General features: G+C 42.9%; 1 protein-coding gene across 1 annotated transcript in view; it reads left to right on the top strand.

The window, feature by feature from the left end:
- The window catches only part of ADAMTS17 (ADAM metallopeptidase with thrombospondin type 1 motif 17), a 157,300-nt gene that overhangs the window by 98,783 nt on the left and 37,247 nt on the right, over window positions 1-21,270 (top strand). The window contains exons 15-18 of the mRNA XM_053955030.1: window positions 4,897-5,017; window positions 7,239-7,313; window positions 12,451-12,531; window positions 17,256-17,413. Of these exons, the coding sequence (XP_053811005.1) occupies window positions 4,897-5,017; window positions 7,239-7,313; window positions 12,451-12,531; window positions 17,256-17,413 (435 nt within the window). The remainder of the gene's footprint in view (window positions 1-4,896; window positions 5,018-7,238; window positions 7,314-12,450; window positions 12,532-17,255; window positions 17,414-21,270) is intronic.

Below are 21,270 nucleotides of genomic sequence, written 5' to 3'. Positions count from 1 at the left end.
AGGCAGTGTGTTAGGAGAGTGCCACAAGTGGCAGAGGAGAAATTGAAGTTGTCTACTGGACCTGCTTCTGGAATACAATTTTTTACATACTTAGTACCCACTTTTTGCATTTGATTGATGCCTGGAGTTCTGGCTTTGTATCCTCACTTGAGTATTTTCCATGTATTATTCATATTCCTGCATTACAAACTGTGGTACAAGATGTTCCAGACTGGGTAGCTTGTCTCCATACAACAGCTTGGCTGAGCATTGAACTTTGATAAATTATTTAGTGCATGTGCACAAAATCCAGAAGGATTGTCTGAACTACAGAAACCTGTTGTTTAATTGCCTTTTTGGTTTTTTCCATATCTGAATCTGTAGCAATGTAATCTGAGGTTTAAAAGAGTGGGATTTTGGTGTGTAAGGTATAGTGACAAAACCAAGTCTTTGTCTATATCCTACTAGTTTGTGGTGTACTTTGCAGTGGGGTATGAAAAAAAACCAAAAAAACCCCATGCTATTTCCCCCAATTTTTCTTCCATGTTATCCCATGGAAAGCATATAATAGAACACAAGCAAAGGAGTTCCTGGAATGGGAAAGAGCTTTGTATTATTTGCCTGTTCTCTCATGAACACAGAGGTTTTGACATATACCCTTCAATATCTATATGTGAAAAATGATGAATTATTGTGTTTAACACCCCATGAGCTGCTGAGGGATCTAAGCACAAAGTCAATGGCAGATGCCATTGCAGATCTAAAGCAGATGAGGTAAAGCTGGTTTTAAAATAGGAGGTGTCTAACTCCTGATCCAGCAGAGCTGCTCTGATTCAGACACAATCTGAAGGCTTGGAAAATGACAGGAAGATATTTGCTGAACTAACTCCTATGAGGACTCCAACCCTTAGCACAAAATTTGTTGTGGGACAGAAATTGGAGTAACTCAGAGATGAACTGCTTGATTAGGGACCCAGACTCACCTCACACAGCCCTGACAGCCTCCAGAACCCTTCACAGGGGCAGACATGTTTAAAACAATGAAATAAGAATTCTCTTCCCCTCAGATCTGAATGTCACTTGCTCACATCTGTACATTCCTGTTTCATGTGGTCCATCCCTGGAGGTATCAATGACATTGGATATTATGGACAGAAGGAATTGGCAGTGTAGATGAATCTGTCATAACCAGCCTGCTCTGTACATGATTAATTTGTAAAGTGGCACATGTTTCATCAATATTTATATTTGATCCATTGAGACAGCCAGTTAGTTCAGCATATGGGAAGCATTACAGTTTTGTGAGCCTACAATGTCATTTCTTGCACAGAGTGGGTGTATATAACAAAAATAATTGTGTTTATGTAGCAAAACATACCCTCACAAGCTGTATCAATTGAGCTCTTTCACAGCCATTGAAAATACAAATAAAAATATCATTAAAAATACTCAAGCAATACAGAGAATAGTTCACACAGAAGAATCCAAGTGATACGTATTCAAAAGAGAAGAGTTTTCCTGTGCTGGAGCCAGCTATGACTGAAGCTGGAAATACCACCCAACAAGCAGTACTTTCAGATGTTTAATTATAAAAATGAGAAGAAGGGGGAGGGAGGGAAGGAAGGGTGGATGGAGATATCATCTTAAAGAGAATTAATTTCACGCCTTTGGCTCAGCAAACGTGCAGTTACCTGCCAATTTAAAGGTCAGTGGCTAGTTCCAAAATGTGGTGTCAGAGCAGGAGAGTGCCTGGGTGGAAGAGCCTTAAGAAACCTGTGGACACATTTCTGACTGTCCATGCTGAGGACTTGAAGGCCTAAAAGACTTATTTTCATGTTTCTTGCCAGCATTCCCATGTTTTAAAGCTGCTTTCCTTCTCACCAGTCCATTCAAGACTGATGGAACTGAAAGTATCCAGCAATTGCTGGATGGGCTGGTCCATGGGCTCAGTCTGCTCATCTGCAGGATAACTCTTGGGTCCGAAAACACATGGGATGTTATTGTTATTTACAAGGTCTTTCTTTCTTCAGAATGTAAAGCTTCCCCTTTCTGCTTCTTTATTTAATAAATCCCCTTACCTTGACTGGTTGGACTGGACAGGAAGCAATAGAAAACAAGTGAGAGATGGGAAAGATCCAGTAACTCCCTTGAACTATTTAGGTTTTAAGGGATTCTTTCTGCACTGTGAAAACTTGACTTTTGAGCAGTGAAACTTAGTATTTTCCCTTTGCACATGGTTAATTAAGCCTTCACATTTTGGAAAGCTTTCTGCAGGCTGAGGACAGCTCTGTAGTTAAAGGATGGGCAGTATAATGCACAGAGCGTATTGTCAGTGGGAAGCTGCTGATGTACCCACTGGATGTACATCCAGCCAGTGCTGGAGTCTCAGGGCCTCTCACACCTTGGAGAAATCTCTCAATTAAAGGCTGCTGGCAGATGCTTTGCATCCACAAGGGTGATAGCCACTGTGTTCTGCCCTTTCAGTCCTGTTTCTTCCCCTTTGATCCACTGATCCACTTGTTTTAAGAGTGGCCACGGTGGTGGTTTTAAGGTTATTTTCCACGTAGGGAGTTCTCAAAGGATCAGAGTGACCAAGCTGGTCACTGAAATGTGTTTCTAAATGACTTTGCAGCTTTTGGAATCCACTGTCAAATCTTACCCAAAGCTGTTTCATTATGTACTGTTATTAAATGTACTCTTATTAAATGCACTTTCAGTTTGGAAATGCTTGGAAGGCTTGGGGAGAGGGAAACGGGCTCTAATGTTTATGTAGACAACACTAAAGTGCTTCCAAGGTATTTTTCCCCCATAAAGTAGCAAGAATGCACCAATTTTCATCCTGAAGCCAAGGAAAAAAAAGTGTTTATTCTCTTAGAGATACTCCTTTATAAGAAACCATTGCCTGGCCCAAATGTGAGGGGGGCTTTAAGTCTCAAGGCCTGGATTGAGGGAAAAGTTTGCCCTGTGGATGGGAGCAATGGTGCCATTGAAGAGGAGGGTAAAAGGGCCGTTCCCAGTTCCTTCACTCCCAGGGAATAGGGTGAAGGTGAAAGGTAAAAAACAGCAAAGATATTGTGAGTCACATTCATTGGGTTCTTTCCATGCCCTTCAGAGAGGGCCTTTCAAGTGAAAGGGTGGCAGTGACCAAGTAAAGGTGTGAGGAAATGGCTTGTCTTGAGCCCCAGTCTCAGATGAGGGGGTACTCAGCCTTCTCAAGCTTTGCTGGCTTACGCTGGTTTCCATTATCTGGGAAACTCCAGTGTAAATACAAAGCATGTGATTGCCAACTCCCCATTCTTTCCCTGCCTCCATTAGAGTCCTACAGACTCCTCATGTAGCTCTGGGAATAAGTGTGGTTCAACACTCATTATGTTCCCTTTATTCATCTGTGTGCTCACATAGTGCTAATAACAATGCAGCACAATAAAAGATAGCACCAGAGCCTTAAATTAAACACAGCCTTTCCAGTATCTCAGCAGGGTGGCAGGCAGGCATTTATTTCCAGCTGCCTTTCAGCAACCCCATTAATAAATCATCCTGATTTTCCTGGAAGGAGAACTGCTGGGACATCCTTCTGTTCTGGGGGCAGAATCACGTTCAATATCCTAAAATTATTTGTTGGACATGGGCGTGAAGTTTAGGCTTGAGAATTGCAACTGCCAGAAATTCCATAATCTTCTTCCTCCCTCTTTTAACTCCCATTTATGCATTTATACAGTTTTTTTTTCCTGCTGCTCCTGTGCACCAGTGTAGGTGCTGTGCCAGTTAATGAGCAGCATTTCCCTGGTATGTGTTTAGGATGATCACCCTCTCTCAGCATGTCTGTCCCTAATGATTTACCCAGACAAGCTCTGCATCAGCACACGGTGGAACGCTGGCAATCTTTGATCCCTGCAATACATCTGGACTCAGGCAGTGGCCAGGGTCTTCTGAAACAAGGGGAATGTTGGAATTCTGATCCAAATTGCATTGCTTACATGCAGACAGGCTCAGATAAACAGCCCAAGTTCTCTTAATATTTCCCTGCTTACCCTATTTTTCAAAATGTTTGTTGTTTTGATTGTTCCCTAAGATATCTCTCCAACTTTCCTCTGGCTTCATCACAGGAAGGCAAAGAAGGGAGAAACCCAATAGCCTTATTCAAATAAGTCTTACTTGTGACAGTCCTGCTACTCATTTGCCAAGAAATTGTTTATCTATGCAGAATAAATCTTAAAATAATTTTTAATAGTGCAATCTCTGCTAATAACTTGCATAATGACAAGGCTTATTTCAGTAGAAATTTATGTTTTAAGAGTGTACTGCTGATCAGTTTGAGGGTCTTACATGGACAGAATGCAATTTATATGGATTAATGACAGTGTTGTCAGCCTCAAGATTTACAAGTGTGGAATGTTCTCCATCATGACATGTGAATGCTTTGTGAATAAGGAAGATGATGGTGATAGTCCCAATAGCTACAGGGAGAATATTGTGACTCTTCCCATGTGTGGAAGCAGAACTGTAGGTTTTTATAGGAGAAAAAAAAGGTATGTATAGAAAATGATGAAAACACCATTTATAATGAAGCTTTAGGTGAAACTGTTAGATTTAATGATTTATTTTTCAATTGAATGTTGATTCTTAATACAGTGCAAGCATGTGGAAAATTTCATAATTGCATTGGCAATTTTGTGGTAAAAATTGGCCAGATATGAAACTGACCTGCTTCCACTGAACTACTCTTTCATTTCAGGTACCTTGAGCTGTCTGATTAATGAGATCTTTTCTCAGGTATTTCAAAAGTTTAATTAAGAGTTCAGTGTTTCTCTCCATTCAGGTTTTCAGTCAGATGTCAATCTTAGTCTTGACCTCATTGTTTAGAGATGCTCTAACCTTGCAAACAAAGTAATGGGGGTCTCTGGTTGTTGTCATTAGAAAATTGGCTGTGATGGGATCATTGGCTCAGCTGCCAAAGAGGATCGCTGTGGAATCTGCAGTGGTGATGGGAAAACCTGCAAAGTGGTCAAAGGAGACTTCAACCACACCAAGGGCATGGGTGAGTAACGCTCTAGGGTTTTCCTGCCTGCTGGAGGAGAGTTGGGGTAGCAGTAACAGCTCTTCTTGGATAGCACTGAGGTCACCTAGCAAAAAACAGCTCTAGGAAGCACCTAAGGAGCACAGAACAAGCCCCAGCTCATTTCAGGTGTGATATCCCATCTGCTTCTTACTCAGTCACCCAGATAGCAGCCACTGCTCTGCCTGAAATTCAGAGTGAAGCTGTGTTTCTCATTCTGAGTGCTACTGGTGCTGATGATTTTAAATAGGAGACAAAATTACAGAATCTTTCCCAGCAGGAGGGAAGTTGGATTTCAGCACCATCTTTGAGCTCTCAGAATGATGCATGTTGTATGTTGTAGATGATTCATGTTATAATCAGAATATCTCAGCTAAAGGAAAGAGCAGTGCACTCCCCTCTGAACATTTTTACTGATTCCCTGCCAGTAAAATTATCCAGTATAGGATATAGGAGTTTGGAATTAAGACTTTTCCCTTTCTTGTTAAACATTAATGTATGTACAGCTTGGCGTTTGAATTAGTCTTTGTTCCAGGGTTTCTGTACTACATTTCTGAGAACCCTGTTGTCACATATCCTAATTAGCCAAAGGGAGGGAAAGCCATGTCCAGAACTTGGAAGCTGCTCCAGGAGGAAACAATTGTCCAGAAAAAAAATTATTTCCCATTCAGTGAATACAGAACTGGCATTTCTGTATGGAGAAATACATTCAACGTGCTGCTCCAGGGCTGAGTTCCTCAGAGCAAATGAAAATCCCCTCTCAGCACACATTTCAGTTCAGTTGAGTGGCTGAAGCAGCACCAGTGCTTAGCAGCTCCCTTTAGTCCAAATCTCAGCTCTGAAGTCTGAGGCTCTGACTTTGTTCACTGACCTCTTCCTCTGTACCCTGCTCCTCACCTGTGGGGCCAGCTGGGATGTGTCACCTCCTGTGAGATGCAGGTAGGATTTCCCACCTGCATCACATCTCTCTGGAGCACATTTGTGTGCCTGCCTAACCTCTTGAATGGTTTCCTGCATTAGTGCCTTTGACTCTTTTGTCCCAATTATTTTCCACCCACTTACATCAAGTCGTTTGCATTTGATGCAAGTGGTGGGAAAAGTTCCTCATTTCCATTGGAAAAAACCCAACTATTCTCCATTTCTGTGGCAGCTTATAAAGCTTTCATGGATTTCTTGCATGCTGCTGAAGAGGGGCTATCTTTTATCTCTTCCAATGAGTCTACAAAACATCTTGTGCAGATAATTCCGAAATTTCTGGGTCACTGCCAGGAGGTTGCACCCATTTCCAGCTACACAGTCTGCTTGAGGTGGTGACTTTACAAGGCTGGAGGAGCAGAGCAGCTTCAGCCTTAACTGGCTGCCAGGACTCTGCAGGAGGTTTTCAACCCCAGTGCCCTGGAACCTAATCAGAAGGAATTCCTGATGACTCGTGGGCAGTGTTCAAGCATTCAGATTCTCTGCTGATCATCTCAGACACGGAAACCAAGACTGTCAAAGTCTTGCTTTGTCAATGCAATGTTTCCACCTTTAGCCATCTCACATAATCTAGAAGATAATTGTTTTTACCAGTATAACCTCATAAACATTTATTAAATGTTTTGTTTTATTTTTAATTTAATTTGGAAAGTTAATTACATTTTATGTGTGCTTCCATCCATTTCTGCTCACACACTGCTGTTTTGCAGAATCAGGTCCTCAGGTGAACCCACTGAATTTCATGCAGTAAGCAAAGCTCCAGGTCTGGGTTATCACAAGTGAACATGGCATTACTCAAGGGGGGAAAAAGGCTTTTTTTAATAAATTGACAGTTAAGCAAAAATGCGCAAAAACTTAATGGAAGCTGGGGCAAAGAAAGATCCACAATGTTCTGGTGATAACAAGTTCAAGGTTTGGGTGTGCAAATGATTGCACAGTTCAGTGGCAAATCCCTACAACCTGGCTGCATTCCAAGTCAGGGCCAAGACCCTGAGCCCATTGTGCTGATTTATTATTTCAAAAGAGAATAGACTTCAAACATCAAGACACTGATTGTTTTGGAGTGCTGTCTGTTTGGGGGAATTGCAGCTGCAGCCTTGGGTCTTGGCTCTGCCCGTGGGACTCCTCTGGTTGCAGGATTGGTCCCTCTGTGTCCTGTGATTGCAAATGATGCTGTGGAGCCCTGTGAACTGAACTAAACCCCTGCCAACTCCTTTCTGTTTCTTAGTATCCAATAGTCATTGTAAGAAGGTTTCCACATGTGTGATGGCAAAGGCAAAGGCTGTTCCCAAGTGTTTCTCGTGTAAGATACTTGAATGCTGTTTGCAGTGTCAGTGGGTGTTGGTGAAATCCTTTGGTGTTGGTTCTTTATCTTGGTTTTGTTGGATTAGATGGGGAAATTTGGTATCAAAAGCCATGGATAAACTTCAAGTCCTTTTACTGTTTCACTTCCCTTGTCAGAGATACAGTACAGATCCTCTCTTCTTAGGGAACCTATCTGTGTGAAAGGAAGCCAAATTTTCATGCACCAAGCAAAAAGAACCAGGTCTATTTCTTTTTTTTCCCCAACTTTAATGTCAGAGAGGTTCTGCCACCCTGGTGGGAAAGATGGTGGAATATTCAAAGTGCCTTGGAGGAGGTCCAGCAGTTCAGCTCTTACCACCTGTGATCCAGGGTGATCCAACTGGAAATGGACCCCATTTTTCTGCTGGAGAGGAGGTCAAAAGCCTTTATTTATGATGCTAAACATCACATACACTTGTGTGCAGCTGCCTGTCTTCAGCAGGCCAGCTGAATGTACTGTTTAGACTGAGGTTTCCTTTTGACTGGCAGCATGCCCTCTACCTATTTCTACAAAATAATTTTTCAAAACCAAACACAGAGTTATTCTGCAGTCCACCTCTGTCACTCTGCCACTGTACAGGGGACCTAGAAATGAAGGACAGCTCTTTGACATCTGTCTGTTGGGGAGCTGATTTATCACTGACAGCTTCTCCAAGGTTGTGTCTGTAATGTTCAGAGACCTGGGTCTGTCTCTCCTGATTTTTCTCAACCACATCAAGATTTTAATTTATGATTGTGATTCAAAAGAATGACCACAGATTATTGATTTATTTTTTTTTAATGGCAGAATCTAATAAGGTGAGATATGCCAGTTGTTGTAACTATCATTTTGGGAAAGGAAAAGTACATCTTTGCTAGGATTTTTTTTCTTTTTAAGGTGGTGGAAAAGTAGGGGTTTTATTGCATATGCTGTTTGTCCAGCAATTACTAAAAGTTACATTTAAACAGTAGTGCTGTCGTGCTGGCTCGGAGCATCTTTAACCAGCACAAAAATATCTTTTTTTATCAATAGGGTGCACATGTAAACTACAAGAAAATAGAACTCTACCTAATCTTTAACTCAGAGATCCCTTTTAGGGGTTTCATCAGAACATGCAAGTTAGAAATCCTAGTTACCAACTGTGCAGCAATAGTAGGAGGCTTTGCAATTTATCCATGGCTCTTCAGAGAAATTATTTTCTTGCAAATGAGCTATCCCATGGCTGGAAGTGGACAGGTGCCAATGCAGGATTTATTCTCAAGCTAAAAGCAAAGGAGAGTCATCACAGCTATTCAGAAAATAGACACATAATTTGCATTCCACTGCAACAAGTAGCAATCAGCAAAAGCTGCAAGGTGGGAAGGAGATGGAATCTGAGATGCTCAGCTGGTGCCTGTCCCTGAAGTACCATGGAAGCTGTGCTGGCCTTGGCTGGCAGGTAGGCAGGACAGCCTGATCTCCTTGGCTTCTACCCTGAGGTGTTTGTTCAAAGCACTTTTTGGAGGTTTGGTAATGGGCTGGGCACTGTTGACCTTCTCACACCTGATTTTGGCATGTACAGGGATAAAACAGGAAGGTGCAGTGCCCAGGGGTTGGCACTTTCAGCCATGGGATCATTTTTCCTTCAACTCTGAGTCTGTTTTTCACTGCAGTGTGAACCAGAAGAGTTTTGCAGTAGATCAGTGGCATTCTGAAGTTCACACTAAACTTTCTGTTCTTTCTGGGAGTAATAACAATGGCTAACAATGGATTTTTCTGTGTGGGCTGCTTTCCTCTTGCAAATCTCTCCAGCATTTAAATGAAGATACAGTAGCCACTGTTCACATATTAATCTCCTTGATGACAAAGCCACCTCTTTGTTCTGGTGTCTCTCCTAATACGAGTTATACCATAAAATTTGTATCTAGGATTTGCTTCAATCACAGTCTTACATTCCTGAGACACTGATGTAATGCAGATTATCCAGAAAGATTGGTGTGTGCCAAAGTAACTGTTCCCAAGGTGGAGTATACTGCATACAGCACTATAAATTATCAAATAATGAAGTTCTCCTGTTGTATTTTCAAAGCTTCATCTTAACAGGCTGATTTATGGGTGAAATTACTAAAAATACTGCCTGATAGTTACCAAATCTCATCAGTCTTTAACCAGTTCCTCATTTAAAGACGAACCTTAAGCCCAACCTTGCAAACCCCAGCTTTGCAGACCTTAGACCTAGCAGAGCTTTGAGAGTCCTTGCCTTGGGGCCAACTCTGAGATTTTTTTTGGTCATTCTAGCTGACACTTGATAATCTTTCTGGCAATCTGCAGTTACAGTTTGCTTAATAAAATGTGCTTGGAATACACTGGAGGTGTTTCCTGGTGCAGTTATCTCAAAGATCAGGAATCTGTGACCACAAGCCTCCCACCAGCTCTGAGGACCAGAGTGGAGTGGTGGAGGCAATCCAAGTTTGTACTGTGGCAAATTTGCATGGGTGATATCCAGTCTGTTTGCAGCAGAATTCGACCACTAACTCACCCAACATTGCTGGAGATAATGAATGAGAGTGTCCAGGTGCTCCTGGTGGGACATGCCCAAGGGTTCTGCTTCACCTCTGAGAGGACAGGTCAGGTCCAAAGCCCTGCAAAGCATTTGACAGTTCTGTAACAGGAGAGTGAATGTCAGCAGTCAGGTTTGTGGCACAGTGAGATAACACTGTGAGTGCAACCCCCCAAAGCCATCAATCAGGATCAGAAATTACACAAGGAGAAAAAATCTGGTGTGAGACCAAACCAAACAGTCTCCAGGACTAATACTCTATTAATAGCTCACGCTTCACTATTTACTATTGTAAAAAGTAACATAAAAATCACTTTTCCACGTGGTGTTTCTCTCATGGCAGAGTGATGAAATGAGTGTATTTAATGGCTTGAGCTTAGCCTCCAGCACAGCTCCAGAGTTTGCTCACCTCTAAAGCAGTGTGACACACTCCTGGCTGCTGCTGGGTCAGGGGACAGATCCAGAATTCACTGAACTTAGTGACTGCCTTTCACTAAATTCAGAGTAACTTTGTCTCCAATCTCTGCATGATTTAGCTCTGGACATTTGTATCTGGCTTAAAAACTAAATAAGTAAATAGTCCCCTAGTAGGTACATTAAATTACCTGAAACTTGGGCATGTTCCAAACTGGCTTCCTAACAGGGGTGTTCAGGGCTGTATCAGGAGCTGTTTCCTTGTGACAGACTGTCACTGGTCACACTTTTGCTTTTTCATGTCTTGAGTAGCTGTTGGTTGGGTTTATATGCAGCTGCATGGGGTGCAGTGAGGATGTTTGATATCTGAAACACTTTATATTGACTGTGATTTGGTATCTCAGCTGATGAAAAACCAACTCCTGGCAATGTCTAGGATAAAGCCCAACATCTGTTTGCTCTGATTTCATAACAGATTTCAGTATTTCCTCTCTAAAATTGACCCTGGAAGTAATGATTTTTCCTGGTGAAACCCAGGCTGGAACAGCAGCTGGGAGAGCCTCTGCTCTGGCTTCTGTGCACAGACAAGGTCTGAGCTCTGCTGCCCCTCTCTCTGGTTTTCCTGCAAGGGATGCGTGACCATTTCCGAGATATCCTGAATAAGGTAGAAGTTAAGTGAGGAGGAACAAGTGCAAAGAGAACTGAGCTGAAGGGTCAGATGAAAGTGTCATTCAGGTATAACAAATCAGGGAAAGAGGGAGCCTGTCTAGCCCAAGTGAGCTGCCCACCTTCTGCACCTGATGAAACTCCAGAGCTCAAGCTTTACTCATGAAATGAATCCACTATCTGAGACCCCAAATCTGTCTCACTCCATGTCACAATGGAAGGAGAATCACTTAGTCCTGAGGTGCAAGAGACTGTCACCATACTCCTTGGAGTCCTCCCTATGTCAGCACAGCAAAAGCAGAGCTGTTCAGCTGCACTTTTATCCCTAAAATAGCTCTCTGAACACTGCTAAGTGCTAAAGGAATCACTGCTCCCTGTGCCAGCACTTCTCCAACCCATTGCTCTAGAGAGCCCACAATTCCCATAAAAGCATCACTGACACAGAACGGCTTCACAGAGCCCTTCAAAGCAAGAAAAGTGGATGAGGGAACATACAGGATAAGCTGCTTAACATATAAAAGAAAGACAGCAATAACCCCAAAAAGGTGCCAAGTGATAACACTGCAAATAAACTGGGTGGCCAATTAGAAGGAATCAAGTCATGGTTGTGATGAGATTAGTGTCATCTACAGAGGCCTGATTCAAAGTCCAGTGAAGCCAGTGGAAAAACTCTGCCTGGCTCTTTGAAATGGGCCCTGATGTTCTTCTGCTTTATTATTTAAAGGCACCGCTTCCACCCCATGGAGCAAGTCTGTAACTCCACATGTCTCCATAGTGGGGGAAAAGAGGCTACATTTCCTTGTAGCTCCTCCTTATTCATACTGTATTCTGTGAGTCAAAATTGGTCTTTGAAAAATTGTTTAGAGGTGGCCAGTGGTCAGTCCTGGAGAAACTTCCAGTTCTTACTGAATTAAATCTGAGCTGTTGAATTCTCAGCAGCTCAGTGCAAGGAGATCATTATCTCCTCCAGAATTTTTGTACAGAGCTGAAGTGTAAATGAAAACAAGTTTTTTCCCTCATTTGTCCCACTAATTTCCTCTATTCAGTTTTAGCATCATCAAAACATTTTGTGGAAGTGAGTCCTTTCTGACACCACAGGCTCAACAGGGAAGACAAAGCAGGAGCATCTATTGGAAACATCATTTCAAATATCTGTTCTGTGCAGTGTTGCTCCTGACAGTCACACTTCACAGTGTCTTTGTGCATTCCTGTCAGCACTGCAGGAAAACCAGGGTGATTCGAAGGGTGCAGATCTAATTAGAGCTAATTAACAAGCCAGAAGTCACAGCTGAGCAGCACACATGCATTTCTGCTGAAATGTTGGTCATGACCATGCCTGTCACAGCAGTGAGAGCTGGCTGCCAGCACAGGGATCTCATGTGGAGTGTTTCTCACTCAGTCCCCAGCCTGGAGTTGAGTTTTTCTCAGGGAGATATGGGATGGCTGATCCTGGCTGGCCCTGCCCTGCTTTCATTCACCCCTTTTTTGTTGCTGTAGGTTACATTGAAGCCGCTGTGATCCCTGCGGGTGCCCGGCGGATCAGAGTGGTTGAGGACAAACCTGCTCACAGCTTTCTGGGTAAAAAGACTAAAGAAAAATTGTTTTGATAAAAATTCAGCTCTGTTTTCCTTTAAAAATGACACTTCTCTAAGCGACCTGTAACCTTTGTTGCTGCCAGGGAGGGGCTGGTGATTTGAGTCTTGCTGCAATCTCTGCTTTTGTGGCTTGGTTTCATGCTGTTTGTGATGTGATAGTATGTGACACTTACAGGCCCTGTGCAACCTGGAAGGACCAGAGAGTACTTTTATATACAGACAGAAGAGTTCCTGAGCAGAACTTGGCAGTGGCTTGCACAGAGCTGCCAGGAGCACACAGCACTTCAGGAGGGAGTGGGGAAGAGAACAGTGTGTTTAGAGAAGGGAATGGCAGAGGTACTGATAGCAAGGCGCCCAGCTCAGTCTGAAGCAGAGGCAGGACAGGGCAGCTGATAGCCCTCAGTAACCTGCTGCCATTTTCTACAGCAGTACATTTTCATTGGATGCTGTACCCAAGACCTGATGCTGCACTCTGAGATGGGCTTAGCTGCAGCCTCTAGTCCACTTGCCTCTATTTTATCAGGCAAAAAATTTTGTTTAATCCTCTTGTCATTTCTACTTCTGCATTCCTTTAGAGGGGAACAGGTATCTTCTCCTCCTTTTCCTATTGGGAAAAAAGGTTTAGACGTTGATGGATAAGATTTGCGTGTGAGGTTGTTGTAGGGCAGAGTCTGTCAATGAATTTGTTGTTCAGTTACTCACTGCATAAATTAAAGGTCAGAGTGGCATTTGTAAAGTGCAGTCAGTCAGTTACATTGAGGATTTGTCAGTCTGGTCTTCTGCCTCTCCTCTCCAATGTTTGAAGCATTTCCTTCTCTGTCATTACTGTGCAATAGATAAAGGGTTTTATCGCCATCTACTTCTAGGGAGTCCAGGTCACAGAAATGCTAACGCCCCATGGCCCTGAATTTCCACAGGAAGCCTGTGACACAGCAGAGGCTTCAAAGAAAATTGCCCAAAGTCCAAAAAAACCCTGACAAGTGCAAGGTCCCTGGCACAATCAGAGCTGCATGGCCATGGAATTGCTTCCAGAAAGGAAGGAACTCTGAGAGGATTGCAGAGCTTGTCACTCTCTGTTTTGTGCAAGAGGAAACTGAGGTGTTGCAGCTTGCTCGTGGCTATGCAGGGAGTCAGAACAAAGCTCAGACCTTGGTCTCTGATTTCCACATCTTTTGCTTATAATTCTTCATCTCCAGCCAAAAGAAGATGTTAATACCCAGCACTGGAATATCAGATGCTGCTGAAAATATTTGCATAGTGGTTGTGTCAGGATTTCAGCTCTAGTGCTATTCATTTTCTGTCTTGAGATGTTGCCGCAGTTGGCAATATCACCAGAAAAGATGCTTTTGTTCTCTTTCACTCCAGATTCATGGGAAAAAAGGAGGGCAAATTATGTCATTCAGCTGCCCTTTGATCAAAACCATTGGCATTTGTGCCACTTCTTGGTAGGAAGGAATATCACCACTACTCCTATTTCCATAGTGCTTTAGCCAGAGGATCCCGCCTACACGTGAGATGTTTGACATAGCAAAGCCTGCTGGAACAATGGGAGCCAGTGTTTCTTTGGGTTTTGCAAGTGCTCTGCCTTCTGGAAACCAGCCTTTTTGTTTGTCTTGGTGGGGTTTGCACAGGGTATTTGGGCTTTGGCAGATAGCAGAGCACTGAGAGTCTTACATGGAGTTAGAGGCTGCCCTTCCTTGGGACAATATAACCTTGACTAAAGCAGATGGTTCCCCACTAGGTGGTGAAGATTAGGATTGTGTATTTTTGAGAGCAGGAGCTGGCCCTGTTTGCATCACATAAAGATAGATAAAAATCTGGCTCTTTTAAAGCTTTTAGTGCTTTCAGCTCTTTGGTTCATGGTCAGAAGCCAGAGAACCTCTCTAAGCTTTCCAGGGATTTCTCTTTCAAGGAACACTCAACACAAAGAAAAGATACCCAATATCTTGCTGAACTGAGATGAAGAATAGCAGCAGGGGGGTTCAATAGGGCAATAAAGATGACCAAGAAAAGAAAACCCCAATCACTATTAAATTCAAGTCTGAGTGTGGAAGGATTTTCTATTTCAATAGCACTGACAAAGCTGAGTCCAATCAGGTCCTATTTCTACTCAGAACCAGGTACAACATTCTGGAAAGAAGCCCAGCATAATTTGGAATCATTATTCCATGTGCTGGGAGCAGTGCCTGAAGAATTTCCCTCCACCTACAGGCAACCCACGCTGGCTGCCTTGGCTGGCTGTAGCTCTTAAAAACCACCTTGAACAGGAAATGCCTGGGCAGTTTGTGTCCACAGGCTGGGAAGCAAGCTGGAGAGACCCAAGGTGGAAATAAACCTGACCAGATGCCAGGTTTAGAAGTTGATTGGTCAGTTCCTGCCTTCCAGCCAACAAGAAAACAGAAGTTACAGGTTGTTGCTAGGGTTCCTATTCCTCCTGCTCTTCTACTGTACAAGTTTGAGTTTAGTTCTGTCACCTGTGGGGCTGGGCACACAGCCAATGGCTGTGTGTGACAAAAGCCATTAGAGTTCTCTGTGGACATGGAAGGTTTTGTAGCTGCAGCAGTGATCTCGCTGGTGGGGTAGTGGAGGCAAACAGCAGTGAAAACACTTTGGCCCAAATGCTCTGCTGAGTCCCCAGTGCAATTCCTGCAATCCTCAAGGAGCACATTTAGAAACAGGTCTGTTTCCAAACTCTCCATCTCCTCAGCCACTAAGGGAGCAGTGCCTGCAGCAATCAAAATCAAACCCTGCCCAGAAAAGAGGTTCACAAAGATGAAACCTTGGTTTTCATCTGCAAATTATCTCCTTTGATGGTGAGCTGGAACCAAAGCATGACTTAAGTCACTCAATCTCCTAGACAGTTTGGAGCATGTGCTGGGCTGTCTTTCCTAGTCAGCCATGCTGCTTGGAGATAGTTTTATCTCATCCACAGCTTTGATTTGTCATGTCAGGGCCAGCGTGGTGGCTGCTTTGATCTGCCTGGAAGCCACTAGGCCTTGGCAGAGGAAAGCAATCCTGCTTCAGAATTGTGTCTGCAGCTTGCAGAAGGCACTTTGTAAACTGAGGAACAAAGCAGAAAGAGAAGTGAGCTACAGGGAGAGACACATTGCTGCAGCATGCAAATGCCAGGACACCATCTTACCCCTGGGCTGTGTGCCAGAGGAAACTTTCCTCAGAAAAAATAGTCTCCCAACTTAGTTCCTCTTCACCCTGATTTTGGAGCCTCTGATGGGACTCTGAGAGCTGTCAGAAAGGTTGTGTGCATCAGGACAGATATCCAGCTTTTACCAGGATTCCCAGTGTACAGGTCCTCAAAAAGGCACATGCAGAGAACATTGTGACCTCCACGTGCTCCAGATTCCCCCAGAATTCAGACATCACAAATTTTATATATATATATATATATATATATATATAAACACACACACACACATATATATATACCCTAAGCACACCCAGGAGGGTTTGCTGGCTCTGGAGGCTTGATCCAAAGGAATGACAATAGGAGATTTCCTCTTGACTTCCAAAGGCTTTAAACAGCTTCTCTTACCTTCTTGTAACACACTCAGTTAAGTGAGAGCAAAGTTGTGTTCTTTACTGGAAGAGAATAAAATAGGCATGAGATGCTAGAGGTTAAAAAAACATCTTGTTAAAGGCTTAGCCAAAAGACACAGTTAACCTTGAACTGAGGAAGCCCAGTAACACGTGGGATATTCTGTCTGTCTGCTGTCAGGGCAGATTTGATCACAGTGAATGGATCTCCACAAAGGGGCCTGGCACTTTCTGCTGCAGCAGGGTCTGCCAGTTTTCTCTTCCCTCAGTGCATCACACCAACATCTGGATAACTCTGCTTCCGTTCTAACACAGAAAACACATCAATCCTAAAATCAGCTTCCACTGATGAGTCAACAGTAATGTGATGCCCTTATGGCTGGAGTTGTCTTTGAGTCCTTCACACAGGACATCAGTGATCCTGATGCAGTAGTTAGGCTGAAAGACAGGACATACAACTCCAAGTATCTTTTCTTCTCAATATTCATCTTCCTTCTGAAGTTGAGCTTTCCATGTTGACCTTAGAGAGGCACACAGGCACAGGATGGGTGTGACCCTACAGCACCTGACATTATGAATTTGTGTCCAGCACTTGGACTCTGAAAAGAGGATGGCCAAGTTCACGTTTTGCCCACTGACCAGCCCCTGCTTTGTGACTTGACTTCTCTTTACAGCTGTGACAGCTGAATGTTAATTTTTTCAATGTTTGGTTATGGAGCACACAGAAACACAGCATCAGCTGTATTTTGCATTTGCAGATCTTCAAGTGTGTATCAACAAAGATTTGACTGATCTTTTTCTCAAGGAGAGTTTAGGAAAATGTGGTCTCAAAATCTGGAAACTGAAACAAAATTTTGCTTGGAAACTAAATTGCAGGTTTGTCTTGTTGCATTTTAAAGGAGAGTGTAGAGGTAAATGATCTGTGAATTTTTTGTTAATTCTTCAAAATACCTTCATCAACTGAAGTACAGAATATATCCACGTTAGAAACATCACAACGGGCCATCTAAAAGTGGGGGAGGTTTTATTCTTTTAAACTCACATCATGACAAGGTACATCTTGTGCTTGAGGTAGCTTGAGACAAAGGCGCAGTAGCCTGTGTTGTAATTACAATTTTGCTTGCATTTCATTCCGTGGTGTTTGATTCATTCCAGCTTTAAAAGATTCCAGTAAGAGATCCATTAACAGCGACTGGAAAATTGAGCTTCCTGGTGAGTTTCAGATCGCAGGCACCACTGTCCGGTACGTGCGAAGGGGGCTGTGGGAGAAAATCTCTGCCAAAGGACCAACTAAAATACCACTGCACTTGATGGTAACTTTATATCCTTTGTTTGTGTTTCTTAAGTGATGCAACAGAAAGGGTTTATATCCTAGCTGAAAGTTAAATTTTGATTGTTTGCTTCCTCACCACAGTGTTCTTTTGCAGCAGCATTGCAGGGGCTGGAGAAGCCCAGCTCCCCACTCAAAAAGTGATGCTTCATCCTAGGAGAACAGGCAGTGTCCCATTCAGCTCATGTCCAGTGCAGGGTATCCCTGTAATGTGTCACAGACAGGTCCATTCTAGAGCATGCAGGTTCCCAAGGACCTGTCTTATTTCTTGGACATACCTGATCACACGCATAAAAGCATATTTGCTGAAATGTCTTTTCATCTTTTGCCAGAATGTATTCTGTGTTTAAGTACTCTGTTCTCTAACAGAAGAGGTGCAGATCTAGCATGCCCAGATGATATATGTGAATTTGAGTCTAAGTAATAACTTAATTACACACAGAAATATTCTTTGTTTTCTCTATATTGTTTTTCCAAATGTATGTAATTTAAGGTGTTTTTTGACATTTTTTCCTGATGTTCAGCATAGCCCTTCTGTTTACCCAGCTTGGTATTTTTTGGACAGCCATGTGGCTGAACATGAATGAGAAGTCCACAGGGGTGAGAAGAGCAGGACTGTGGTCCCAGAGCTGTCGCTGGTGGGTGACAGGGTGACCCATGGGCCAATCCCTTAATGCTGGTGTAACCTTAACATTTATATTTGTGAGACAGCTATAATTCCTCTCTCATATATCTGTTTAAAAGTCTGCAGAAAGCTTTATAGGTTCTGTAGCAAGGTTTGCATAGAAAGTATATTCGTTTTTTCCTTGTTTCCTTTAACTTCTTTATTCTATTCCAATTTTTTTGTGCTGTTTCTTCTCCTTGTGACTTTTTGCCATATTTGTTCTCTGAAGGATATCTGTAAGCACTGCTAAAAATCAGCATTCTCTCCCCTCTCTCACCTGATTTTTTTTGGCTTGCTGGTGTTCATTGTGCAACACTTCCTGACCCAGTTTGAAAAGCTCCAAAGACGCCTGAACTTTTCCCACACACAAAAAGCTGACAGCAATACTCCACTTTGACAGTACCTTCTTGGTGACTTCTTGGTGTCAAAATCTGCTGCACAGGAACATGAGGGGTTTTGTCTTTGCTTTCTCAGACAGATGAGTGAGTTTACAGGCTCACAGACCAGTGTAATGCTGGATTCAAAGAGGTTACAGCTGGAATAGTCAGAGGTGCAGGATTGAGTACACCAGCACCTCCTGGCTCACCTGTGTAGTCCAGGGTGTGCCCACTCAGAGGAGGTCTGTTACAGAAGGTGTATTACACCTTCTTCACCACCAGAAACATCAGCTTCTTCTTGACTTTGGCCTTAACACAAGCCTTCCCTTCTGAAACCAGGACTCTGACAAAGTACCTTGTACTGCCAAGGTCTTCCCTAGCTCATGTGAGAAACAGGAGTTGCACAGGTGCTGTTTAGGAAGATGCTGTGCAGGGTTCCTTTGGCAGCTCTTGGAACCTTCCGGGGCATTACTTGGTTGAGGTCCACTGCAGTAAAATCTGGATATTGGCATTTTGTGAACTTCAGCATCAGCAGAGCTTTGATTTTAAAGAAATGCTCAGTTCCCCTTCATTAAGGAGTAAGTAGCTAACATAGGATTGATTTTGAGGTTCTCCATGAGTGTCCTGCCCAGATACAGACAGGCTCTTTCAGCAGACATAAGCAAAAGGAAATGTTCCTTCTTCACCTTTCTTCACAGAAGTGATTAAAAATGAGGAATGTAAAAATTACCAGACCATTAAAAAGCATGTGGTTTTAAATCACTGCCAGTGGTAAACAAATCACACATGAAGTCTTTGCTTCAAATCAGATACAAATCTTTTCCTTGATACAGGGTGGTGGGTTTTATTCTTTCAACACAAGAAAGGCAGGATGGTTACCAGTTCCCTCTAAATAGAAAACTGTTGTTCAAACAGTGGTGGAATACACTGGACTGACAAAGAGCCAGAAGCTTCAGTCAGTCCATTGTGACCTGCATTTGAAACCAATTATACACACATACACACACCCCCCAATTATATATGGCTACGAAATTGCATGAAATTGGTTTCATATGGGCCTTTAGATTCACTGGTCTCGCACCCATATTGAGATAATAAGGATTTCTTTTTAGGAGCTGGTTTTTAATACTTGAGGCATTTCTCCAAGTGCATTGCTGTGTGTGTATTTCTTGGAGAAACTGGTGTTTGTGTAAGTAGGCCTGTGCTAGTCCTCCTTGTGCAACAGAGGACAACCAAACACTCCCAGAGCAGAAGGGGGCTTTAGACAAGGCTGACTGATCAGTTCTCTAGAACAAGAGTTCATATCTCCTGCACTTCAAGAAAGCCAGAGCAGGGCTCAAGCTCTCTGCCTCTGCCTGCTTGGTGTTTGAATTGTGTTTAAAAAAAAACAACATTAATTTTTGAAATTGTAATGATGGCTAGCTGGTTTCAGCCCTGGTCTTCAGTCCTGGTAGTGAGGCTCCCTCTGTAGCTGAAGCAAAGTCATGTCTTTGTTCCCCACATCCTCTGGAAGAGGCTCATCTGCCCAGGGTTCTGCCCTGTGCAGAGCAGCTCATGGGTGCTGAGTTTGTGGAGCCCCCTGAGTGTTCACAGCACAGGCTGCCAGGACCCCTTCTTTCAGCACATTTGTTTGGTTAAACAAGCTCCTGACAGCTTTAGTGAGATTATTGGTTAAGTAGGAATGATTGTGCAAATCTGAAGGGGAAACAATTATTGTTGGGGGAAAATAGCATTTGCAAATTTGTCTTTTTTCAAATGGGCAGTTGCTTGCTCCACTTATGAGAGCCTTTATTTGATAGGGCATTGCTCCTGTTTCAGTAGGTGACAAAAGCCAGTACAATTCACCTGTCTAATGCTGCTCAGATCATGGGATAATGAGTATAAGTAAGTTTAAAGCCACAGCATGAACATTACAGTAGTACTTCTATGGCATTTGTTAATACTGTCGTAACTCAGGTTCCATGGACCCTGTTCTCCATGGGATATCTTCCAATCAGTTCTGACTCAAGCCAGGGAAAATGAGAGCCAAATGAAGTCCAACATGTAAATCAAAACAGGACCAGTACTCTCATCTGCCTATGGTGAAAACATAAACATTTTTCTCTGCTCCTTTGTTAACAGTCAGGGAATTTTGGAGTAATAACACTGGAGATATCACAAGTGGCTCCATAGGAAATAGCCTGCTATCAGAAGCAGGTTTCACCTTCCTCTAGCAATATGCAGGGATGAAAATATATATTGCCAGAAGCTGTATGATAAGGCTTTTGCTTGTCAGTTTTCTGAGACATAAAACCCTGCTGCTACAGCTTGTCAGCAGGAGTAGTCATGCTTGCTTTGAGTGCCACATTCACCAGGAGACAAGGGACTTTGTGCAGCAGTTGTTTTTACTCTGAGAATCATCACCTTGTTCTTTCATCTGTTTAACTCTATCTGCTCTTTAAAATAGTTGGTATATGAAAAGTACTGATTTAATGCTTTCTGTTGTCTTTCTCTTTAAATAGCCAGTGTCCTGCTGATCACATGTGAGGCTGAAAGTTGTGCCTTGAATTCCAGGTTTAGACATCCCTGTGACTGCTTTAAATATTCACAAATCATAAGCAGTTCTTGCTCCTGCAGTTGCCCTGTTTTACCAGTACTGTTGTAATCTTAAGTCTTCTAGATAAAGATTTGGTTGCCTTTCACAAGGTATTTATATTTTAGGAATTTTTTTCCTGAGCCAGTATTTCCAGCAGTGCTATCTCACAACCTGTTGGCTCTCCCAGCACAGTGTGTTGCAACAGCCTCTCTTTTCCTGCCGAA

The sequence above is a fragment of the Vidua chalybeata genome, chromosome 13 (genome assembly GCF_026979565.1).
Source record: "Vidua chalybeata isolate OUT-0048 chromosome 13, bVidCha1 merged haplotype, whole genome shotgun sequence".
In the NCBI taxonomy this organism is placed as follows: Eukaryota; Metazoa; Chordata; class Aves; order Passeriformes; family Viduidae; genus Vidua; species Vidua chalybeata.
The sequence above is the reverse complement of the archived record's forward strand: the minus strand, read 5'-3'. Positions and strand labels throughout refer to the sequence as shown.